The sequence below is a fragment of the Salvelinus namaycush genome, chromosome 1 (genome assembly GCF_016432855.1).
Source record: "Salvelinus namaycush isolate Seneca chromosome 1, SaNama_1.0, whole genome shotgun sequence".
Classification (NCBI taxonomy): domain Eukaryota; kingdom Metazoa; phylum Chordata; class Actinopteri; order Salmoniformes; family Salmonidae; genus Salvelinus; species Salvelinus namaycush.
This window is the reverse complement of record NC_052307.1, coordinates 30,532,625-30,557,832: the sequence shown is the minus strand read 5'-3', so window position 1 is coordinate 30,557,832 and position 25,208 is coordinate 30,532,625. Positions and strand designations below refer to the sequence as shown.

Below are 25,208 nucleotides of genomic sequence, written 5' to 3'. Positions count from 1 at the left end.
TACAGTGCTAAACAAAAGCTATTATTAGTGTAATACGATTTTGGGCCCATTGCTCTGCAGTCTGCATGCACTCTATCTGATACATTATTATCTTCAAAATGACCTGCTGCAGACCTATATAAGCGGCAATGCACTCAAGCTTTATATCCTCAGGAGTTGAATGAACACATGATTGACTTTGCTAGAGAACATAAATCTTTATTTCATATACTTGATGCTCATAAGCAGCACTATTTGCAATTCCTGCCATTCTCCTTTAATTAAAACAATATTCACAGGGCATCATTTGGCAAATATTTCTCTACACAGCTTCATGTTTATAGACGTCTGTACATACAGTCATCCCACAATTGGCATGCCCTTCACAATAATGTACACACCTTTGTTCATCAGAGCCCACACATTTGTTCATCTGAGCCCACACATTTGTTCATCTGAGCCCACACTATTGTTCACTTAAAAAAATGTCCCAAAAAAACTGACGAGTGATACATTCACTTTTTTTTCTCCCAAAAATCTACATTTTCTCTTCTTCTGGCAGAAGAATACAATAAGAACACAAAGTTGAGCACAAAAAAGAGAAGTTTCATACACACATGCAAGTTTGTACACACAGTAGTAGAGGACATGTGGCTTTAAGCCAAGGAAACACAGACGTAGAACATGGATAGATGGATTTTTTCGCTTGAAAAAAGCTGGAGACGCATCAGTCAATCAAAAAGCATACAGATTTAACTCAGAAGTCCACCAACTACAGCATTGATATGTACAATACTTACACACACACACACACACACACACACACACACACACACACACACACACACACACACACACACACACACACACACACACACACATTTGTTTTACTATCCTTGTGGGAACCAAAAAAAAAATCCCATTCAAAATCCTATTTTCCCTAACCCTTAACCTAACTCTAACGTTAACCCTAAAACTAAGCCTAACCCTAACTCTTATCCCTAAACCTAACCTCTAAGCCTAAAATAGCCTTTTTTCTTGTGGGGACTGGCGAAATGTCCATACCTGTCCAAATTTTCCTTGTTTTACTATCCTTGTGAGGACTTCTGGTCCCCACAATGATAGTGAAACCAAACCACACACCCACAAAAAAAAAGAGAGACACTTATTTATCCTTTGTAAGATACCACAGGCAATGCTGTCACAATTAGGTTAAGACGCTAGGTTTAACACATCCAGTACCACCATACAGCTGCAATCCTTGTTGATAAATAACTGGTATCTTATTGTATGCACAACACTGCTGAGATGGTAACAGTAGTCAGTCAGTAGCTTTGGTTTGACACAAGCCCAATCAGAATATTATTACTACTACTATAAATACTCAAGTTCCATTGATTATGTCATCACTTAAAACGAAATCATCAAAAAGTCAGCGGTTGTTCATTTGTAGTGCATACCAAGAAACAAACAATCAGCAAACAGACTTTACCATATCCAAGATGATGTAAAGCTAAAATAAGGAGGGTGCAAGCAGACAGCAGTTTTGATACAGTGAATTACTAACACTACAATATACTCACAGATACGACACACACAGGAACAGGAGAGCTACACCGGCAGTAAGCCACAGAAAATACTAAGGAGCCATGTAGAGATGTAGACCTGTGACTGAGGTCTGGTGATCATACTGCTTACAGTACCAACAGCTATCTGCAGGATGCCTTATAAACATCAGATGCATTTGTCAACTTTGGGTGAGAATTTAGAGACTGAAACGTTATGCAGTGTACAGCACTAATGAAAAGCCATTATACAGTGCAAAGATTTATACATGTGCTGTGTATTGAATTATGTGTGCAAACATTTGGCAAAATGCCTTTTGAAAAATACTGTTTTGTTACTGATTCTAAAATGTCTTCCAAATGGTCACAGGTGTTTTTTTTAAGAACAAGCACTGGAATAGTTTACTCAATGTTGTAAAACTGTTTAAATATTGCTTAAAATATCCACGCAATTGCATTCCCACTGGGCACACACTGGTTGAATCAACGTTGTTTTCACGTCATTTCACTTAAATTACGTCTGTGGGGTCACTTTTATGCAAGCAGTTACTAAATATCTTATTGCTCTAAATAACATTTGATATTTTCCAATCCAGTTTAAAAATAATATTATCTTCCAACTTCATCTGAAGGGAGGGCATCTTTTTTGAAACTGATATGGATGTTATACCTTTTACACGTCACTGTCACACCAATGTGATGATGTACAGTACTTGCAAATGTTGACCATAGTGAGAAGGGACATCACACACACACACACACACACACAGACACAGAGTTCACTTCCTGTTTACCTCCTGTACCCTTCAGTCTCCTGTTCTGTTGTCTATGAGGAGAACGCTCCGGTGAAGAGGCACATTTAAAAAAAGGCCATTCAGTATCTTGAAAAGGAAGCAGCCTGACATGTCATTACAAAGTCAGTGCCGAAGAGAAACGCCAAATCAAAGGCTGAACATAAATAAATCCCAATCAGGAAGCCTGCATAGAATACAACAAATAGGAGAAGTGGAGAACAAGAGTTGATACAAAAAAATTGGATTCTTACATTTTCCCCAACAAATTCTTTAGAACAGCTGCAGATACATACCCGCAAAAAAACATAAATATTAACATATTGATACATTTAGTATGTACACTTCAAATAACAACAAATCAAGTTATTCAATATGGCCTAGAGAGCTGGTGCAAAGGGCTTTGATATTGAGTGTTTATATATGACTGTGGTAGAGTGGGGCAGAACACTGTAATAAAAACCCATCTTTATGCATCTGTCAGTGTAAACTAATAAATAAATAGCCACAACTGACAACAAGCTCGTTATTATAGTTTCAGATGTTTTCTGGGAGAAGCTTCAAACCAGCTACTGTGGGTTAAGACCTGTCCATCACCATGACTCTTCATGGTTGACAGTTCAGGGTATGTGCATATATCCAGCAGACATTACAAGTGAAACATTATGTGAGAACACATCAAGCCTGACAAAGATCCATCTACACTCGGTGGCCCAGAAATACCCTTGTTCTCTCTCCGGTTCTGTCTGTCTGTCTGTCTGTCTGTCTGTCTGTCTGTCTGTCTGTCTGTCTAGGCCAGCTGTGTTGCAGCTGTGTGGTCTCCAGTCTTTCTGATCATCTATTCCCCTATCTCTCCCACTGCAGGGTGGCTGTGCTCAGAACAGCTTGTTTTCCCCTCTCTCCTCCATCTGTCCTGGCCTAATAAGAACACATTCATATGTACAGCACTAACCCTGCCCCTGCAATGACTCCAGACAAACATGCCTGGAAGCTACTGCTCATAAGATACAACGCAACAGGCGCTACTGACATCTATACAACTCACATAGCACTAACTCAGTCCTGACTTCACAAGCCAGCTCATAGCAAACAGCCAATGATACTGATCTAGAGTCTACTTCAGCCAACTACAGGACCCACATACAGTAGTTCCCTTCACAGCCAGTACTATACCGGGATGGATGGACCTAATCCACAGGCAATGGCCCGGCCATCAATCAGTCATGAACAACTGACCATCAATTCCCCTGAACAATGCTCACCACAAGCTTCACTAAAATATCTACCCCACTAACTATTATGATTATATCATGATGAAATAACATGAAAATATTGAGTGACATCATTCCATCCTGGAAGGGGCGTTGTGATATCCCCAAATATTACATTCAACAATAAATAGGAGTTTCCCTTTGACACCAGGGAATTGTGCAGATGGTCTGGAGCTTGGGTTGTGTCTTGTACATACATAAATTGATAAAGTGAAAGTAGATATACTGTTTCGTAGCGATATGGGGTGGGGGTGGGGGGTTATGCAATTGAACTCCCTTTGAGACCACAAGTGGCAATAAGCAAATCAAATCTCAAACATCCATAGGACATGTTTGAAGCAAACCCTTTGCACCAGGTTTGGCCCAAGTCTTCCACAGGTCAGGTGGTCCTTCCTGGGGCTACATGAGTACGTTGGCCCTGGTATCAGGCAGCCGGAGCCCCACCAGGCCTCCACACACCAGCACAGATGAGGCCAGGAGGATGGGGATGGACTTGGTGATGCCAACCAGAGAACCAAAGATCAGGTTTCCCAACACTGCAGCCAGCTTACACAAGGCGTTACAGAACCCAAAACCTGTCCCTCTGACACACACAGAGAGAGAGAGAGGGGGGAGGGATTAGAAAGTCTTTTAGTGATTTACATGAGTTTTATATGTATGTTTGTGTGTTTGTTCATGCTTGTTGTTGTTGCAGATAGGAATGGATCATTTATATTTTCTTGCTAACTATACCTTCTATCTGTAGGGAAGGACTCTGTGGTGACCACGTCCAGTGAGTTCCAGGCTGATATGCTCAGGCCGTTGTAAAGGCACAGCATGAAGATCATCATCGACTCACTGGTGCCGAACCACAGGAAGAAACAACTGATCCCTGACAGAACCATGGAGCCACCTGTACCACACACACACAGAAGCAAACACACACAGACGCAGACACACACACACACACACACACACACACAGACGCAGGAACACACACACACACAGACGCAAACACACACAGACGCAGGAACACACACACACAGACGCGCACACACAGACGCAGGCACACACAGACGCAGGCACACAGACACACACACACACAGACGCAGACACACACACACAGACACACAGACGCACATACACACACACAGACGCAGACACACACGCACATAGACGCAAACACACACAGACGCAGGAACACACACACACACAGACACGCACACACACAGACGCAGGCACACACAGACGCAGGCATACAGACGCAAACGCAGACACACACACAGACGCAGACACACACACACAGGCAGGCACACACACACACACACACACACACACACACACACACACACACGCACACACCACATCCTTTTTAATTTGAACAACCTGATACAGTCATGCTCATAACAAAGTTAGCCCTCCGAAAGCACTATGCACACTATCCCCGTACATACCTAACATGGAAAGGCGTCCGATTTTATCCATGAGCAGTGCCGAGACGATGTTGCCGGGCAGAACAGCCAGAGTTCCAAGGAAATTGATGAAGTAGACCCAGTAGGCGCTGTAGTCGTCGTCAAATGTCATCTGACAGCCCGTCTTGTTGTGGTGAAACGTGCTGTTGATCACCTCTGTGCCATCTATCAGTTTGGAGTCATCGATGTCTGCCATCACAAACAGGAATATAGGCATGACTGAGACAGGACTAGAGCTGAGAAAGGACAATACCTAGCAAACATTTTTCAGCCCATCGAAACTAGATCTTTACAAAAAAGGAAGTATGAAAGAAAGGAGAACAGGTCAAGCCTGACAAAGATCCTTCTAGATTCTTCACGGTGGCCCAGAAATGCCACTGTTCTCTTTCTGGTTCTGTTTGTCTGTCTTACCAGTGTTGTAGAAGAACGGCTCGATGAAGGTACAGTTCCGGAAGTAGGATCCCACCGACGTCACGTCGTCAAAGTAGCAGTTACGGAAGGTTGAGTCAATGAAGGTGATGGACTTCAACTTCATATTAACAAATCTGGAAGGTTCAACAGAGGAAAGTGTATGTGTGGACATGGTTAGTTACTAATGCCTACATGTCATGTTCATTTTACAGAGAAATCCTTGGCTATTCTGTATTTAACGTTGATTCATCTCATCTAGTTGACATAGACAAAGCAGATAAAACATGCCAGATGAATATAAAAGCGCCATAGTAATGACTCACATTTCCATCCATACTCCATTTTAGTACATCAGTCCCATTTTCATTGAGGATGAGGTTATAACCGCTTGTCCATCATTACAGTTTTTAACAATCACTTTGGCACTAATTTCAGAACCTTGTGGTTGAGGAATTTTTCTCAACATGAAGGTGGAAGGTATATGATAGGCGCCCTCATGAACAAGCCACCCTTCTCCAGGCCATGGAGGACGCATGCAATGACATCACGGAAGACCAGTGTCAGGCCCGAATTTGCCATGCCCGAAGATTCTTCCCAAGATGTTTGGCTAATGAAAACATCCATTGTGATGTGGATGAGAACCTGTGGCCAAATCCACAAGACAGGGTTGATGGAAATATAGAAGTACAGTAATCAATCTTTTGTTTAGCTTTTTACAGTAAGCCAGGTGAGGAACACTGCAGTTGACCTTTAACTGTTTTTTCTTTTTTTGTAGCAAATTATTTTTGCTACAAAAAAACGCAATGACATAGGTCATGCCATCAGCTCTACAGACCTGATTTAGCTCATCAAGGAAGGTTACATTCGAACAGTGAATCATGTGGCTGCCTGCAACTCAATATATAGAGTATATAGAGTAGAGAGCTTTAGATGTTGTTCGACCAAACATTAGAACGGGCAAGATGCGTGATCTAAGCAACTGACCGTGGGTATGATTGTTGATGCCACACATGGTGATTCCAGCATCTCAGAAACAGCTGCCTTCCTGGGATTTTTACGCACTACAGTCTCTAGAGTTTACAGAGAATGGTGCGATAAACAAAACACATTCAGTGAGCGGCAGTTCTGTGGGCAAAACACCTTGTTAATGAGAGAGGTCAGAGGAGAATGTCTAGACTTATTCAAGCTAACAGAAAGGCCACAAATGCTCAAATAACAGCTGTTTAAAACAGTGGTGCAGAAGGGCATCTCTTAACGTACAACACCGTGAATAATTCAGGCTGTTGTGGAGGCAAAAGGGGGTCCTACCCAGTACTAGATAAGTGGCCGGTGAGTGTACAGTAATGTCAAATCTGAAAACATGGTCTGGAAAAGTGGTACATGGGACCATTGAAACAGTGTCTGATAAAGAATGATGATTAAATATTACATCCATAGATAATGTAGTCCAGTTGGTTCATGTTCCACGGTAATTGGTGTCAATGGATCTCGTTATCCTGAAACTTTCATGATCTAAACATGGAATATTGTTCGTCAGTTTCCATAAAACTATGCATTAAGAGTAATGCAACAGTTACTTATCATTTTGAGCAGTTGTATCAGTTGATAGTTAGATCATTGTAATGAAATGAATAGACAGTCATTTCAGATGTAATGTGTGAATTGCATTTTGAAATGGTAATACTTTGATGTTAAGTTGTGTCATTTTGAACAGGTGATTTGAGTTCAATGAACAAATGATCTTAGCTTTATGTGTATTGTATCCAAGCAATTGGGAAAAGCGTTAGAGTTTTGAAAAATTTGCATTTTGACCATTGGTTGTGAGTTTTGTGTCTAGAGTTTTGAAAAATTTGCATTTTGACCATTGGTTGTGAGTTTTGTGTCTAGAGTTTTGAAAAATTACATCAAGGTTCCGGAATGAGTGCCAAAGTGATTGTAAGAAACTGTAATGTGGAAGAGTTTTCTCTTTCTTCCCTACCTGTCGTTGATGAAGACACCATTGGTGTGGATCTGGTTCTCCATGGTGAAATTGAAGGTGAAGTCCTCGATGCGTTCGTTGCTGTGGATCTTCACCTTGGAGGCGTAGTCATCTGCCTGGAGGTGCTTGATGACGTCAGGGAACCACACAGACAGGCCGTAGTACCTGGATCCACAGACACACACAGTGTCGTCACCAACATAAAGGTTAGGTTATGTACGTACCACAGGGAATTTGGCGTAGGGAGTCACTTTAGTGGATATAGGTTAACAAATAGAAAGAAATCCATGTTTATACATAGGAGCCAGTTGAAATGTATTGGAACTATAGGGGTAGAATACACTGTTTCAGTTGGGTTTCCAGGAGTGTTCTTTTCTTCTCAGGCTGCTTGAATTCCCATCCTGTCACACTGAGAGGAGAGGCCAATGAAAGTATATTGATTCAGTAGTTCTCCTGAGAGCAGTGAGCTGCGACCTCTGCTACCACGTTGGACAGCTGACAGAAATGCAATGTGGCTGCAAGCGCAAAAGTCTATGCATTTCCTGACGAAAGAAGTTAGCCTATTCTGACTCCTACATCTCTAAATTAAGAACCAGAACTTTCTATCAGGAGAGAGGGAGGGAGTGGGAGTCATTACAATAAAAAGCTTACCCAAATGACAGCGTAAACCAAACAATAGCTAGCTTGATAGTGCTTTCTTTCAGAGGGTAGTCGAAACACTTCATAAAGTTAACCCAGATCTGTGTGGAGAAACAAGAGAGACACATCAATAATGATTTGTGAGAGTGCAGTGCAGGATAATGCTGCTTCTAACATGGCCATCTAGCGAGCCAACAGCAGGAGAGGCAGAGAAAACCCACCCCACATAGCTCTGTCTTGGACCTGAAGAGGGCCTTGGAGACTGGGTTCCCCGACTCTGATTTCATCTCCACCAGCTCATCCAAATGCTTGGGGATCTTGATTCTGTTCACCTGGGATGGGAATTATGGGAAATTGAGTTTTTAATAACATAATTACATCAAAAGTAATGTTTATGCTGTTTCTTTCTTGTAGGCTACTGCTGGTGGAGAAATGTAACTGGAAGGTGGTCTGTGGCTGTGGTCCATTCATTGGATATCCCTGGGTGGTACAAGAAAACACGGGCCCTGGCAGCACCGAGGAATTGGAATTTACCTGGTTCTCTTACCGTATCAACAACTATTCTGCATTGCAATTAGATTTTCCCATGAAAAAAGGTAGGCTCTGCAAATTGATAGGCAAGTTTTGCAATTCAAGATTGATTAAGCCCTTATGCTATTGCATTAGCAGCAAAAACCTGCATCTGAAAATATAGGCTACAGATGTATCATGAGATTTGCAAGGGCTTTAGTTCACTTCCAGAGACAGGAAATCTGACACCAAATTAAAAGCTCTAAATGTAGATTGACTGGGGTGCTGTTTCCAGGCGCGCCTCGGGCATTGCGTATTTGAATGACACAAAATACCTTTCAAAACCTTTTCATATCATAGATATGATCCTCGGCACATATTTAAACATGTCGCAGCGCTGGTGGTTATAAGCCTTCGTTTTTTTACTGTGTGAACAAAGCAAGAGCCGAGGCGGGAAAATACTCACGGTGAAGACTTTCTCCGGCTGCCCACGCGCTCGCATGTTGGTGTCATGGATCTGCTTGAGGATCATCCAAGCCTCGTCGTGCTTCCCCACCTGACAGGAGTGAGAAACGGGGGGGAATTAACGGGATTAACGGAGAGAGAACCGGGAGCGCTCCTCCGTGACAGCCATGCTCACACAGGGAGGAGATGGGCTGAGATGACAGGAGTCACGACAATGATGACTCATTTTACTTCAAAGTGTAATTCTCCTACAGTAACAGGCGTAACCTACTGTCACAGACGTTAGCTTATTATTAGCTTATTATTTGCCATCTTCGACAAAACATGCAAAATGGCGTGCCATGTGTAGCCCAGGCCTCTGCTGCTGAAGCTTTAGGCTGACTAACTGTTTGCCTCATAGGCCTTTCTGTTGAAGAACAAAGCATTTCCAACTTTCATGAACCAGGGGCATAGTCATGTGTGGGCCTGGGTGGACACAGGCCCACCCACTGGGAAGCCAGGCCCTGCCAGGCCCACCCAATCAGACTGAGCAAAAACAAAAAAATGATACTTTATTATTAAAAAAATACTCCTCAGCACCCACTGTCATGAAAACACTTAAGCATTATAGTAACCTAGGATAATGTACCCTCTTCAATGGTTTTCTGAGGAAATAGATGCTATAGGGACCTAAGCTGCTATAGGGCCCTAGGTTAATGATAACCAATCCTTGCACTATCATCAGACTTAAATAACCAATTAACTAGGCTATATGCCTATCTGGGATTGGTCTACATTCTATTAGTTGCCTATACTTGCCTATACTGTTCAGAACTGGAACTATTGAATTGAAAAGCTGACCATCCATGCACACACACACTGACATAGTCTGTGAGGGGCAGACATTCTCCCTAAAACCCCATTTCCCATAACACTTTACCTCCAGGTAAAACCTGGGGCTCTCGGGCATGAAAGTGAGAGCCACGACAGCACAAACGCAGGGCAGGGCGCAGACGACCACAAACACTCTCCAACTGTGGAACTGGTAGGCAGAACCCATACTGAAACTCCAGCCTGCAACCAATCACACACAAGAGAACCCATCAGCAACCAATCACACACAATACATCATCAAACAATCAGACACAAGAGAACACATCAGCATATTTTACATAATGGTCAAATTCTCAAAAGAGGGAGCTTCGATTTTTCAATTCATACAGTATTTAGCTTGTTTTTGGTCTCCGTTCATAGTAGTTAAAAAATGTCACAGGAGTGGGTCTTTTAAGCTACTTGTGGGCAACTGATTGTTGCTTCCCTTGGTGATGTGACGTCTGTTCTATTTGCACAATTTCTATGGGGTATATTCCAGAAGACCACACACAGAGGAAAGTGCAACACACAAAGCAAACAAATAAAGGAAGGAAGGAAAGAAAGAAAGAAATTACATTTAAGTTAAATCATGTTGTACCTGATCTCATCCCACAGGTAGAGACTATGTCCGATTCATCTTCATAGCAGCAACACACATACGCATACACACACATACACACACACACACACACACGTATTCTCACATACACAAACACACGCACGCACACACAATCAATTTCCAATTCCCCTCTCTAAATGACACTTATCTCAGCACATTCTAAAGTCATTTTCTGGACTATTCAACAGCGAAGGTGCATAAAGATGGCGGCCCCTATGTACTTACCACAAATGCCTAATTTGCTATGTTCGCCTTATTGTACATTGCTCTACGTTACTCTTTTTTTGTATTGGCATTATCACAGTATACATGATTCCAATTCTAGCTCCAAGACGGCTCCAATTTGAAAAAACGAAAAATTAGATTGTGCTGATTTACTGGCACATTGGACCATGTGGCGCACCGTAGTTTAAGAACTCTGTGGGTCGTGCTAAAAACAATGTCATATCTGAATTCCTCCATCTTTATGCACCTTTGCCATAGGAAAGGAACATGCCGGACTAATTATGTCCTCGAGCTGGAAACGGTTGCTAAAGCCTTCAATTATATCTATCCTTAATCATTGTAATAGTACACAGCCATGTAAATAATCTTAGCCTCAACACTGAGCTACCCATGTACAGCACTGTAATTTCATGGTGCTTTCCCTTAGGCACAGTAGAACCCTTCAAAGCCTTAAATGTGTTTCATACATTCTGTGAAAATTTGATGGAACATCGAGAAAGTAAAATCTTTATTCGCCAAATAGATTTGTATGTACAGGAATTTGTGGTGCCGCCACAATAAACAGGATTTACAGACAGACGATAAACAGGATATACAGACAGATGATAAGCAGGATATACAGACAGACGTTAAGCAAGATATACAGACAGACAACATAATGGACACAGAATTAATACAAATCCACATGCGGTATGTACACTATAAACACTGTAGCTGAGAACTACAGGAACAGGGCATATCCAAAACAATGAAGAGGTATATTTTTGTTCTCCTTATCTCGTTTTTACTGAAAATGACTGTTCTTCAGTGTGTGGGAGTGTACATTAGTGTAAGAGGGATAATGCAATGTGTGTGTGTGTGTGTGTGTGTGTGTGCTTATGTTCCCTGTTCCTATTTGGGGAAGGAGGGAGAAGAGGGATGTTAGTCGTGACCTCCCACGTCTCTCCCTCTGGATCAGGCCCTTTTCTTTTTAACACGATTTAAAGGAATAACCCCATTATCCATCAATACTGTTCATATTAATGCAAGGAAATTACTGCTAGAAATGAATCTAATGGCAGATTGATACCACCGCTTATCAACCACTGTGGAAATAAAGCCAGACTTGAAGAAAGGTTGTCATACACAGATCATCTCTCTCAAACCACCCGTGTATGGCGGTTGTGGGGCTGTACATCATTTTGTGCGTGCATCAGAGTCATCCACACACCGTGTTTGTAAGCGTTAATGTATAGAACTGCTGGGGTGTTACTGTGGTTGTGTGCTGAGTAATGACACTGTCCTGTAGGTGTGTGTGGGAGGATGCCAAGGATTCCCAGTGACTACCATGTAGGCAATCTCAATTCCTTACATTCAGGGTCTCGTGCATGTGTGTGTTGGTGTGAATGCATGAACTCTGTGTGTCTGTGCGTGCTTGCACGTGTGTGTGTGTGTGTGTGCGTGTGTTAACATGACACATGTATGCTGATGGTAATGTATTAGTGTGTGTGTGTAAGATTTGATGTGCTGCAGTGATTGCCTTGTCTATGGGGATATAGCTGTGCTGTCAGCCCCGGAGGGTTAGTGTTTTTGCCATTGAAAATGCCATTACTGGGATTATGTACATAATTGACTAAGTGGATGGATGGATGGAGGGAGAGAGAGAGAGAGAGACTCCTAGTAGTGTAACTAAAGGCTGCAGTATGACGGAGATCTCTGCCGGCTGATTCAGGCTCCTGTAGTCTCCATCTGTGTCTTTGTCATGAGGCTTTAGAAGACATTAGGAGCTGCAGAGCGTTGAAGACAAGTGAGGAGGTATATAAAGAACTTTAATGGAGTATTAAACACTAATGAGGTGGTAGATGTGTGGTAATCCATCATTATCTGTTTCTGTATGAGACAAAAGACTACACCTCAGGCTCCTCAGCCACATCGCTGTTGGCGGGCACTGCGGCAGTTGGAGAGAACATAAAAATCTCCCAAAAGTGCTGGAGTATGCAAGGCACGCTCAGAGAGAGAGGGAGGGGGGGCGGGGGGGGGGGGGGGGGGGGGAGATAAAGGGGGGAGGGAGATAAGGGGGAGATAAAGGATAGAAAGAGAGAGGATATGGAGAGAGGAAGAGTGAGAGAGTAAAGAGAGAGTGTGTGTCAGAAAGAATGAGAGCAGAGTGGGTTTACTACCAAGCCTTCAAAGGGATATCTGCAGACCTGACAGCAGAGCTTTCTCAGTGAGACTCACTAGGTTTATCAGATTGTGTGTGTGTGTGTGTGTGTGTGTGTGTGTGTGTGTGTGTGTGTGTGTGTGTGTGTGTGTGTGTGTGTGTGTGTGTGTGTGTGTGTGTGTGTGTGTGTGTGTGTGTGTGTGTGTGTGTGTGTGTGTGTGTGTGTGTAGCCCTCCTCTATAGCTTCTGCACAATAAAGAGAAACTGTGGATTTTCCTAAAAGCAGCTCAATGATCTGAAATCTTAAATGAACCCCAACTGTTTCAGGTATCATTGCCTTCAATGTCTACAGTGCAGTCACTATTTGTACAAACAGGGGTTTCAGTGGCTCAGCACGGCCGGCACAGTGAAATATCCTCCATGAAGCCTCTCACTGACGTCACCCACGGCTGGGCTAAAACACAGCTCGACCATAAATCATGGATAGCTGTAGCTTTGTCCCATTAGGTTAGAGCAAGAAGAAAAAGCTAATTATGCTTGATCAAGAAGAACATCCCCAGACAGAGAAAAGGAGAGGAGGGACAGGGAGGGAGGGCCAGTAAGAGGTGGTTGGAAGAGACATTGGGAGACAGTGAAAGAGGGGGAGGAAAGAGAGGGACAGAAAGAAAGGGAAAGAGAAGATGAGCAGAGAGAAATAGGCTCAGACAGAGAGACGGGTGGTGGGAGAGATTGATATAGTGTGAGGAAGAGAGAGAGAGGAAAGCCCATTTTCAAGCCTTTCCCTTTTCTTTATTGATGAGTGCAGCTTATTTCCAGTGTAGCAGTCGTAAATCACAGTCTCCTATCTCCCACCGTTACGCCTTCATCCTTTAAATATCCCTATGTGTGCCTGTATGTGTATCCCCGTGGTTTCCAGGCCTACATTAATCACTTGAACTGTCCCTCTCCCAGTCTGCAGCCACTTAGTTGACGCGCCAGCAGGGCAAACTGGCACCTTCACCCACGGTCACAGCTAAACGTTCACATCCGCTGGTTATACTCTGCTAACCTGGATTTGTGCAGAAAGTTTTAACATTGTGTCCCATTTTTTGATTTGTTTTTACTTTGTAAACAATACAATGTCAAAATATTATACCACATTCAGGGGCATCATAACCATCTAACCAAGGTTTTGTTACTAAAATGCCTATGATGTGTTCATTCCACCTGTGTGAGTGTGAACTAGTCCGGGTGAGTCACCGTAGTGCGTTAACGTGGTATAACAGTATACTACTTACCGTAGTGTGGTATAATGGCCCAGGCCATGGCTGAAGCATAGATCTCGCCAATCATCCAGAACATGCAGAGCCAGCTCAGGTGCTCCCCTCTCTTCTCTCTGGACAGCACCTCCGCAAATAAGGAGAAGACGATGGGTACAACCCCCCCTGTTCTGAAGGAGACAAGGACAGGACAATGAGTTGCTTAATTACTTGGTGGCGCAATGCACCAGAAGATGATATGCCATAGGACAACGAGTAGAGTCTCACGGATTATGCGGAAGGTTACATTTTCTTAACACCTGCAAATTAGTTGACCCATGAAAATGAACTATATCTATAGTACATTGCTGCAACAACAACAAAAAGCTGTTGTTTTTTTGTTATTTAAAAAAAATATTTTGTGGGGCCTTTATTTTCTCTGAGGAACCTTTTGTATTGTTCAGATGTGACGCAGCTGGAACAGTTTTTACTACTGTAAAAGTAGACAATAGAAACAAACACTCTAACAATTTTCCTCAAAATAAGACAACTTTGCCAAAAGGGCATTTCCTTGGCTTTCCAGTTAACCATTAGGCTTGGAGCCAGTCGTCCATGACTCGAACAGAAGGCAGTTTGGCTGGCAAGCCTTTTCAATTACATTGAGTCCCTCTGGGGAGAGGGGCGGGAGGCAATTAGTAAATTAGCTTTTGACAGGGACCGTTACACCCCTCCAATATTTTCTCTCTATAAATCAATGCTCTGTTCTTACATTGCTAGACATGTGAGGCTAGAGGCCATGCAGCCAGTGAATAACAATATGGACATTTTGAAATGGTGCTGTAAAGTAGTAGCCTGCTCCACTATCCTGACTGCTGCGCTTTTGTTTCGTTTCATTGCGTAGCGAAATAGAATGTAAGCTCGCGAGATCAGGATGGTCGTACAGCGCTAGTACAGTAGTTTCCAAATCAAATGTCACTTGTCCATCATAAGGCTGCCTTTAAATGCCCCAGAAGCACATTTCAGACAATCATTTGTCACAGAGCCTTTCACTAAAGGCTTACCAAAAGCCAGTGTGGCATGACGACGGTGATGGCTAAGGAAACATCCCTAGGATTTGGCAAGCCAGGGGAAACCTTGACAAAAACACATCTGATTGAATGAGACACCAGAATCAGCGAGTGCAAGACCGAAAGAAAGGACTGAATGTTGTTTGTTGAGATATTGCTTTTAGAATTCTTGTGCACTTTTTGCTTGAACTTTTTCAAATTAATTTGACGAATGAGGGGAATTCTTTTGTGCTAATTGTTTTGTTTTTGAGACTTGTAAAGCATTTTACCAGCAATGTTAAAATCATTAATCCACTCCAAGTAGAAGACGCACAAACGTGTTTACAAAGGCTCACATCAATGAATGAATGAAACAAGGTTTTAAGCCCCTATATTACAGTAAATATATGACAGTAAATCCCCTGTTATCACTGACACAGCCTAGTTGGTCTAACCTAAAGACTTTCATGATGGATGTTAGGAGCATACTGCCATACTGACAGGAGAGTGGTTGACACATTCACTACTAGTCACACATTATTATTATGAATATAGATAGGAGTGAGTAAAACCTCTAGGGGTTATGTGGGTGAAATATCAGAGTTAGTCTATGTTAACAGAGGGGTCTACAACTAGATATTCATTCAAGAAACCAAAACAGATTATTTACAACAAAAGATAATGAATTAATGAATTAATGAATCTACTGTGAAAAGCAGTCTCTATGGGAATTAAGGCGTTAACGACGTAGAACTGCAGGGCCATTTGATGAAGGACTTGAAAGGACTCATCATGGTTGGAGCTAGCTATATAAATTGGAACAAACTGAGTCCGTTGTCATTACTCTACTGTTCATGTCACAACTCACAATACATTTTTTAATCTCCAGTATCATTTGTAATTCACTTTTCTAATTGTTTGTTTAGTGTGGATTATTATGATAATTCAGTACCCCATTATTTAAGACAAATAACACATTGATGTTGCTTGCCATTGTAACCCCAGTCAGACACTCACCCAAAGCCTGCGATCATGCGGCAGAACAGGAAGATGCCGTAACCCTGAACGAAGGAGGACAGGAAGGCGAAGAAGCCGTTCACACACATGCAGATGAGCAGACACTGTCTGCGGCCCACCTTGTCCGACATGCCCCCCCAGAAGAACGCCCCCACCATCATCCCCAGGTACACAATACTGCCTGCAGAGAGAGAGAGAGAGAGAGAGACAGACAGACAGAGATAGATAGAGACCGAGACAGAGAGACAGCGAGATATTTCAGATTTATACCATATCTATTTGCACAGCACAAAGCAATGCTCAAACCAATTGTCCTCGAACCTTCAAACAAACCAACAAATATTGTGTGAATTTGACTGTGTAGATAAGAATTGTTTACTGGTGGATAAAGCTAATCTTAATGGTGGATTCACATTGTCTTCAGCAGAACACAGTGGGCATTACTGTTAAATATTTTTTTAAATATATATATATATATATATCCCATGCTATTTTAATATGCAATGTCATAATCACCTCTAGTCCCTCTCTACCTGACATCATATCCCTGCCAGGAGACATTGTGTGCTTCCTAAATGGCACCCTATTCCCTTTCTAATGCACTACTTTTGACCAGGACCCATAGTGCTCTGGTCAAAAGTAGTGCACTATCTAGGGAACAGGGTGCCATTTGGGACTGAACTATTAGGATTTATGGCCCCTCCGTGGGCTCTAGCTGCTAAAGTGAAGGGTATAAAATTGTCACAGTAAAGTATGGAGCGGCATTAAGGCCCATTAGTGCTGATTATCATACATCAATAAGAACATGTTATCACCAAATCTGTTGAATGACTCTGTTTTTGTGTAATAAATTCCACTTCTCCTGAGAGTGGAGATGTCTTGGTAGAATAACAACTTGATAAATCCTGCTCATCTTTTGACTGTTAAAACCTTTATCTCATGCAGGAATAACAAAGGATCTCTCTTGCCTTACTGCCCAAATCATAACCCAAATTATACTGTAGATTCAACTTTTCTTTCAGTTTTGTGTTCAATTATTTGCACATCCCAAGAGAACACTTCATAAATACTTTCACCGAGAACTATTAAATTCCTGTTACCGGGCAGAATGATAAGGAGTTATACAATATAAGTAAGAGTTGAGGGATGAAGTCCGTACAGTAAAACACAACCCATTCTCAATCCCACTGTGATGTGATGAGTAAACACAGAAGGAATAAACCTGGACCCACTAGTGTGACATGAATCAATGGGATGAAGAATGTGCCCAGTAATACAGTGCCCTTCTTTGCGAACCATAAGAAAACCTCCCTGGTCTTTGTTGTTGAATCTGTCCTTGAAATTCACTGCTCGACTGAGGGACCTTACAGATGATTGTATATGTGGGGTATAGATATGGGGCAGTCATTGAAAAATAACACTATTATTGCACACAGAGTGAGTCCATGCAACTGATTATGTGACTTGTTAAGCACATTTTTACTCCTGAACTTATTTAGGCTTGCCATAACAAAATGGTTGAATACTTATTGACTCGAGACATTTCAGCATTTCATTTTTAATAGATTTTTAAACATTTCGAAAAACATAATTCCACTTTGACATTATGGGGTTTTGTGTGTATAAGTGACACAACATCTCAATGTAATCCATTTTAAATTCAGGCTGTAACACATCAAAATGTGGGAAAAGTCAAGGGGTGTGAATACTTTCTGAAGGCACTGTACTGGGTGACTTTATCTCTGCATCAATTTCACCCACTGCTGATCATGGTCTTGGAACACTATGAGATATCCTTCTCTATTATTAATGTCAAAGTACTGTTCCTGTACCCTGCTGCTCTCTAATCTCAGGAAGATGTTCATCTTCTCAAGTCTAAACAGTATCCACCTTTAGTCATTGTCCTGCTATGGCCTACCAGTCCATTTTGAATCTTTCTAGGATTGAATTATTTCATGCATTGATAGAATGAATGCTGTGAAGTCCTGGTCAAGAGACTTTCGCATCAAACATGATTCCTTAAGAGGACTCAGACACCATCTAAATATATATTTTTTATATAATAAGAAACCGCCATATAAACAGATAAACCGACGAGTAAACAGGAAATGGCGTCCAAGGGATAGCTCTCTCATTACAAAAGCACTGTCATTTGTATTTTACATTTCAGTCGCTATGACAATAAAGAACAGATTGCAGATAGATTAGGCCATATTCTGATTACACATGGTGTGATATAATTTAGCCTGAAGCAATGACGTCTGGTCCAAATAATTGCAATTCAGGGTATAACAAGATACACCTCATTCAGATCTCATCTCCCCACTGTTGTGGATAGATGGGGATCTGACTTAACTCTCTTACTTCAGGGGTCAAACTGGGGTCATTAACACTTGGCCATAGTCGCTGATCTGAGGTCCTTTTTTATGATCTAATGGTTGAGATTAGGATTTGGGGAGAGTCAGCAAGCAATTCGGCCATCTTGATACAGCCCTGAATCCAAGGCATTAGGATGACAGCATACTCCTTGACCTCTTCCTGACAAAAGGGACAACACAAATAATAGTGATATATCAAATACTGCCCATACTTTTCCCCACACTGTTTTCTAGGCCTTAGATTTCCATTTGACAAACAGACATTTGTGTTACACATGCACTAGGACCATAGATTTTTTAATACATTTTAGAGAGGGTACTTCAGCTTGTCCCCTTCTGTAGTGATGGTGGAACACATCTATACAGTTACATATTGCTGTATGTTTTTTGGACAATATTATATTGATACTTTGACTCCAAGTATTGATTTGTAAAAAAATATATATATTTATTTTTTTGCTAGGCGTTAGCTAGCGCTAGTCGGCTGTACCTGCATCATATAGCTTTCTCTCCATCTTCTTTTTAAATAGTGAGCCAACATGTTTTCAGCACTTTTATTCTCATGCTCTCTCATCTCTCTGCAGCAGACATATGATTTTTTTATTATTATAATTTTTTACTTTTACCCCTTTTTCTCCCCAATTTCGTGGTATCCGATTGGTAGTTACAGTCTTGTCTCATCGCTGCAACTCCCGTACGGACTCGGGAGAGGCAAAGGTCGAGAGCCATGCGTCCTCCGAAACACGACCCAACAAGCCACAATGCTTCTTGACACAATGCCCGCTTAACCCAGAAGCCAGCCACACCAATGTGTCGGAGGAAACACCGTACACCTGGCGACCGTGTCAGCGTGCATTGTGCCCACAGGAGTCGATAGAGAGCAATGGGACAAGGACATCTCTGCCGGCCAAATCCTCCTCTAACACGGATGACGCTGGGCCAATTGTGCGCCGCCCCATGAGTCTCCCGGTCGCAGCCGGCTGCGACAGAGCCTGGACTCGAACCAGGATCTCTAGTTGCACAGCTAGCAACTGCGATGCAGTGCCTTAGACCACTGCGCCACTCAGGAGGCTGCAGCAGATATATATGTAATATGTTTGGAACATCAAATTGCAATAAAATCACGGTATCTAATTGTAATACTAGAATCGTGAGAATCGCAATACATATCGTATCGGCACCTAAGTATTGTGATAATATCGTATGGTGAGGTCCCTAGAAATTCCCAGCCCTACCCATAAGGGAACCCTTTATGGTTCTAGGAATAACCCTTTCCCCCCACAAATAACCCTTTTGTCTCAAAAAGAGAGAAAGGAGCCTAGGATGCCAGATATCTTATAAAACAGTAAAACAGTTGAACCATGATCATACTGTCTAATAGCCCCTAGAGGACGTCCGAATACCTCATTCATGTATTGATTGTTGTGTGTTTTACTGCACAGCATCTGAGGGTTTGATTATCTCAGCACTGGCGCCAGGAAATAACGTGAATCATGGGGGAAAGACATCTACAGTATCACTATGTTGAAATACTCTAGCGTCCCATTCACCAACTGTCTAGAAGCATTTAGCCAGCTACACATGGTTGAGTGCTGTACTGATTGTGCAAAACCTATATTTATATGCTAGTATCCTCTATATGCTTTTCAGACACACAAGTACCCATAAAAGCTGTATGACTTCAGACAAGATATTTCTCTTTAACTGTGCAGCTTCTAGTCTACAGACTATAGTCCCCTGCTACTCTTGTTATGACCAGGCACTTTGCTAGGCGCTAGTTTGCTCCTGTAGAACCCAAGCAATTATTACGCTGCACAAACTGTTCTGCAGAAGGAAGCAGCAGTGGACAGAGCATCTGGTGGTGAAACAGGGTTGGCCACACTTTCTAAGAAGTATGATACTAGTGCATTTAGGAATGTTCGTTCCACACACATTACACATGGTTACTAAATAAAGTACTGCTAGACTAAATGACATACAGGAATAGATATGACCAAATAGACATTCACCCCTCAGTTAAGGCTAGGTTAGAAACAGACAGCCCGTTTGCCAGAGTGGCTCAGTGCTCCCCATTATCTGTAGCCAGGACCAACGCTGTTTAGCTTCTGAGGCAAGCCAGCAGTGGGATGCAGGGTGGTATGCCTCTGGTCCCAAAAGTGAAGAGAATATACAGTATTTGAATTTGGACAGGTTAACCTCATGGCAACGAAACTCCACATCGTCCCATAAAAAACACCCTGCATCAGAACTCTCTATCCCAAAGCACTCACATAGATCACAGATATGTCAAAACACATCTCCAAAACAGGGAAATGTTCAACAAACAGTCAGACACGCACCAACACACAAACCCTAAAGGGAAAGGTGCTGGAGCTGAACAGTGCGGCAAAACACACACACACATACACCCAGTCAAGTATCATGATTCAGCAGCTCTTGTAAACTTGACCATCAAGGGCAAAAAGAGAGAGATAATCAAATAAATTGTAATGGGGAGGAGAAAAGGGCAGATGGAGAAGGTGAAGGAAAAGGATGTAAACAAATAGAAAATGGCAGAAAAAATTAGCATAGTGAGAGGAGAACGAGGGAGAGAAGTTCGGAAAAAGAGGAAAGGAGTGAAGAATAAGAGAGTGAGAGATAAAGCAAAAGAGAGGAAACAGAGTTCAGAGAAAGAGTGTATGAGAGGAAGTGAAGAGAGAGAGGGGGGGGGGGCATGGTGGTGGTGTTTTTTGTGCTGTCAGATCCTAAGGAGCCCCCTAAGAGTAGTGAGAGCGCTCAGCTGCATCATGGTCTCTTTTCCGATTTCACGCTTTGATGCTCGTCACTCTTAGAGGGGTAAACTGTTTCAGCGCCACACAAAACGCTTGCCCTGTTCTGTTCATACTGCATATTGGGGAGTACGGCGTGCCTGTCTGAAGCTAATTCTGTCACTGTAAACAACGGTCTGGTGGTTTCCTTTTATTTGTATTTTTTACTGTTTTCATACTCTCTCTTTACCAATCCTCTCGTCTCTTTTCTCCTCTCCTCTCTTCTGATCTTCTTTCATTTCCTGTCTGCTTTCTTTCTCACTGTGCTGATCTCTCCCCGCTCTTCTTTTTCTGCTTGTGTCCTCCTATTCTTTCCTATATCTTTCCTCTCCTCTCCTCCACTCTCCTTTTCCCCTCCTCTCCTCGCTTCTGTTCAGCTCCTTTACACTGAGCAGCGTGTAATCATATTTGTACCAGATCATGTCAGGCTTGATGGGATTCGTGCCCCCTCTTTTGCCGTAAGAAAACCACCACCTCTGCAGAAAAAAAGATTGGGTCTCTTTGTCATATATTTGGTTGGTGGGGGTAGCAAAGATTTCAATGAAATCTTTATGAAATTATACTTATCTTGGGCCCAGGGGTGCAAGCACAATGGGATGACTCATTCAGCTAAGTAATGCTTCTAAGCTCCCTTGCATCAAGGGTAATGACCAGATAGGCGTGAAGTATTTTGATACTATGAGTGCTCGATAAGAGAGCCCCCCCCCCCCCCACACACACACACACACACGCTCTCCCACCCCACAGCCCTCTACCACACACACTCTCTCTGCGGTAGCAGCGGGTAGTGTAATCTCTGCAGTGGCACTGCGATCTCACTGCAGTTTAGCCATGCTCAGCTGCCCCTGGCCTGGACCACGCAGATACTCACAGCCTGCCAGCTGGCTACCATATACAGAGAGAGAGACAGGGGGAGGGAGGGAGAGAGAGACAGGGAGAGAGAGAGAGAGAGGGGGGGGGATAGGGATGGGAGAAAGGAAGTGTTAAAAAGGAGGAAGGAGGGAGAGATGTAAAGAGAGAATGAAGGAGACAAAAAAGAGGAGGGATAACAAAGGAGAAAGAGACTAAGAAAGGAAAGGGAAAGAGAGTTACAGAAAGAGAAAGGGAAGAAAACAGAGGAGGTGGAAAGTGATACGGTGAGGTGCTTTCTCATTCCTCCATCGTTCCCATGCAGCAGTTAAGATTCCTGTGGGATCCTGTTAGGTACACATTTTATTCTGTAATTTAATCCGATTGATTTCATTGAATTTTTCATTTTGTATTATCCTGTTACACTGGGCTCAGTTTGACCAGCTTGCGATGCAAAGCCTCAATCTCTTGGATGTTATTCATGTTTCCCTGCGATGGGTCTGCATGGAAACAACTAAGTAAACTCAGGTTGAACTAACTAACCAACGAAGCACTGACACCTGTGTTGTTTGTATACAAAATGCACAGATGTGTATCCCGTCCTCCCGCGGGCGGATTTATTTGAATATTTCTGTAGCTCTAACCCCGCTCTGAAAAAGAAAAATGACAAAACTAAATGAAAAGAGACACATCTGATGTCCCAGACCTGTCCCAGACCTGCTGCTTTCAACTCTTAATGATCGGCTATGAAAAGCCAACTGACATTTATTCCTGATTATTATTTGACCATGCTTGTCATTTATGAACATTTTGAAAATCTTGGCTCTCTCTAATTCTCTCCTTCTCTCTTTCTTTCTCTCTCTCGGAGGACCTGAGCCCTAGGACCATACGTCAGGACTACCGGGCATGATGACTCCTTGCTGTCCCCAGTCCATCTGGCCTTGCTGCTATTCCAGTTTCAACTGTTCTGCCTGCGGTTATGGAACCCCTACCTGTCCCAGACCTGCTGTTTTCAACTCTTAATGATCGGCTATGAAAAGCCAACTGACATTTATTCCTGATTATTATTTGACCATGCTTGTCACTTATGAACATTTTGAACATCTTGGCCATGTTCTGTTATAATCTCCACCCGGCACAGCCAGAAGAGGACTGGCCACCCCTCATAGCCTGGTTCCTCTCTAGGTTTCTTCCTAGGTTTTGGCCTTTCTAGGGAGTTTTTCCTAGCCACCGTGCTTCTACACCTGCATTGCTTGCTGTTTGGGGTTTTAGGCTGGGTTTCTGTACAGCACTTTGAGATATTAGCTGATGTACGAAGGGCTATATAAAATAAACTTGATTTGATTTGATTTTGATGATGATCACATTAGACTCCAACAAGGTCAAAGTAACTCCACAATACACAAACACAATCCCCTTCAGCCTGAGTCACCTCATCTGGGGAGGGAGGGAGGGAGGGAGGGAGGGAGGGAGGGAGAGAGAGAGAGAGAGAGAGAGAGAGAGAGAGAGAGAACATGAATAAGGGTAAGCAGAGCATGGAGCAGTGGAAGTAGTTGTGCCATGTCTCACTGTGCAGGGGGTGGAGGGCTGACTGATTCTATGTTTTTACAGTATGACATTAACACAGGCAGCCCCTGGACACACATGTCATGTCAGACTCGATAGTGATGGATTACAGACCTGCAGCCATCTGGACTAGTGTGACTCCAAGTGAACACATTGGGAAAACTAGTCCCTCAACAAGGACACAGAAACCAACGTACCGTTACACGGTACTCTGTGGACAACAGTAATTTAATCCTGTTGTGATCTTACAGAAGCTTACAGAAACTGCTAAGCACTCATGTTTTAAACACACACACACACACACACAGACACACACACACACACACACACACACACACACACACACACACACACACACACACACACACACACACACACACACACACACACACACACACACACACACACACACACCCCCCTAACTGCTTACCTAGCCATCCAGATCTGGAGTTGGAGCCACCCAGAGCACACATGTCCGTCTCGGCGCTGGGTAGAACAAACCCCACCACGAACACCTCCACCCCATCTGACATGAGGGCCAGGCCCAGCACCAGGAACAGCTGCCACTGGAACCTGCCGTGGCCACACTCCTGGATGATCAGCTCATACTGCTGGGCGAGTTCCTCCTCGTCCGCCTGCCTCTCCTGCTCCAGCTCCTTACGGTCTTTCAGGCTGTCTGTGACGGGCTGCCCCAGAGCCACCTGCCCCTCCCTGGCCCGCCTGTCTCCGGCCGCTGGGATTCCCTGGTACTCCCCTTCGTAGATCTCATCTTCGTCATCATGGCCCTCTGTGGCGTCGCTGGCATCACTGGCCTGGTCGTTGTCATTGTAGCCTCCGTCCTGCCTGGGAGGGTTACGGTAAAAGTCGTCCCCCTCGTCCACCTCGTCCTCGAAACGGCTGTATTTGCGCTGGGAGTACTCGTCTGTGGTGCTGTCCATGACCTTGTTGACCTTTTTCACAGCGTGCCGCTTGGCCTCCTTGGCGATGTCCTTGGCCCCCTTCACTAAGGAAGTCCTGTTTTCGTTGCTGTCGTCCATTTTAGCTCTGATGGACATTCAGGGGTGGGAGTACAGGGGGGTAGGAAGAGGTTGGAGGGAGATGGATGGAATCCGGCAGAGAGGTTTGGGAGCAGATCAGAGTGGTGGGTCTGGAGATTCAACAGGGAAAACCCTGAAGTCTGCAGTCACCACAGGAAGTTACCCTCACTGGCTGTGGTGTTCATTGATCAAGCTGTGGAAGCTAGAGAGAGAGGGGGTGGGAGAGAAAGAGCAAAAGAGAGAGAGAAGTTCCAGTCAGATAAGGTGAATAACTCGTGAAGTTTCGACAGCTGCATTCATAACCAGACAAACAGGTGTTGCAGAAAAACAGCACTGACAGCTAACTCTCTTAAACATTCACTCGCTGTCCTGCC

The 25,208-nt window shown here is 43.3% G+C and overlaps 1 protein-coding gene across 2 annotated transcripts; it reads right to left on the bottom strand.

Annotated features, from left to right (window-relative positions):
• Positions 1-3,974: 3,974 nt before the first annotated feature.
• sv2ca (synaptic vesicle glycoprotein 2Ca) lies at positions 3,975-24,834 on the bottom strand. 2 transcript variants are annotated; one of them, XM_039002622.1, is made up of 12 exons: positions 24,228-24,834; positions 16,198-16,378; positions 14,174-14,325; positions 9,980-10,113; positions 9,062-9,151; positions 8,307-8,417; positions 8,098-8,186; positions 7,447-7,611; positions 5,469-5,602; positions 5,040-5,246; positions 4,339-4,498; positions 3,975-4,189 (listed from the first exon to the last, which is right to left on the bottom strand). In XM_039002622.1, exons 1-12 carry the CDS (start codon positions 24,832-24,834, stop codon positions 4,006-4,008), a joined length of 2,214 nt encoding a protein of 737 aa, XP_038858550.1. In that variant the 3' UTR covers positions 3,975-4,005. The 2 variants fall into 2 exon arrangements, with proteins under 2 accessions (XP_038858550.1, XP_038858558.1); XM_039002630.1 differs by lacking the exon at positions 5,040-5,246.
• Positions 24,835-25,208: the final 374 nt, after the last annotated feature.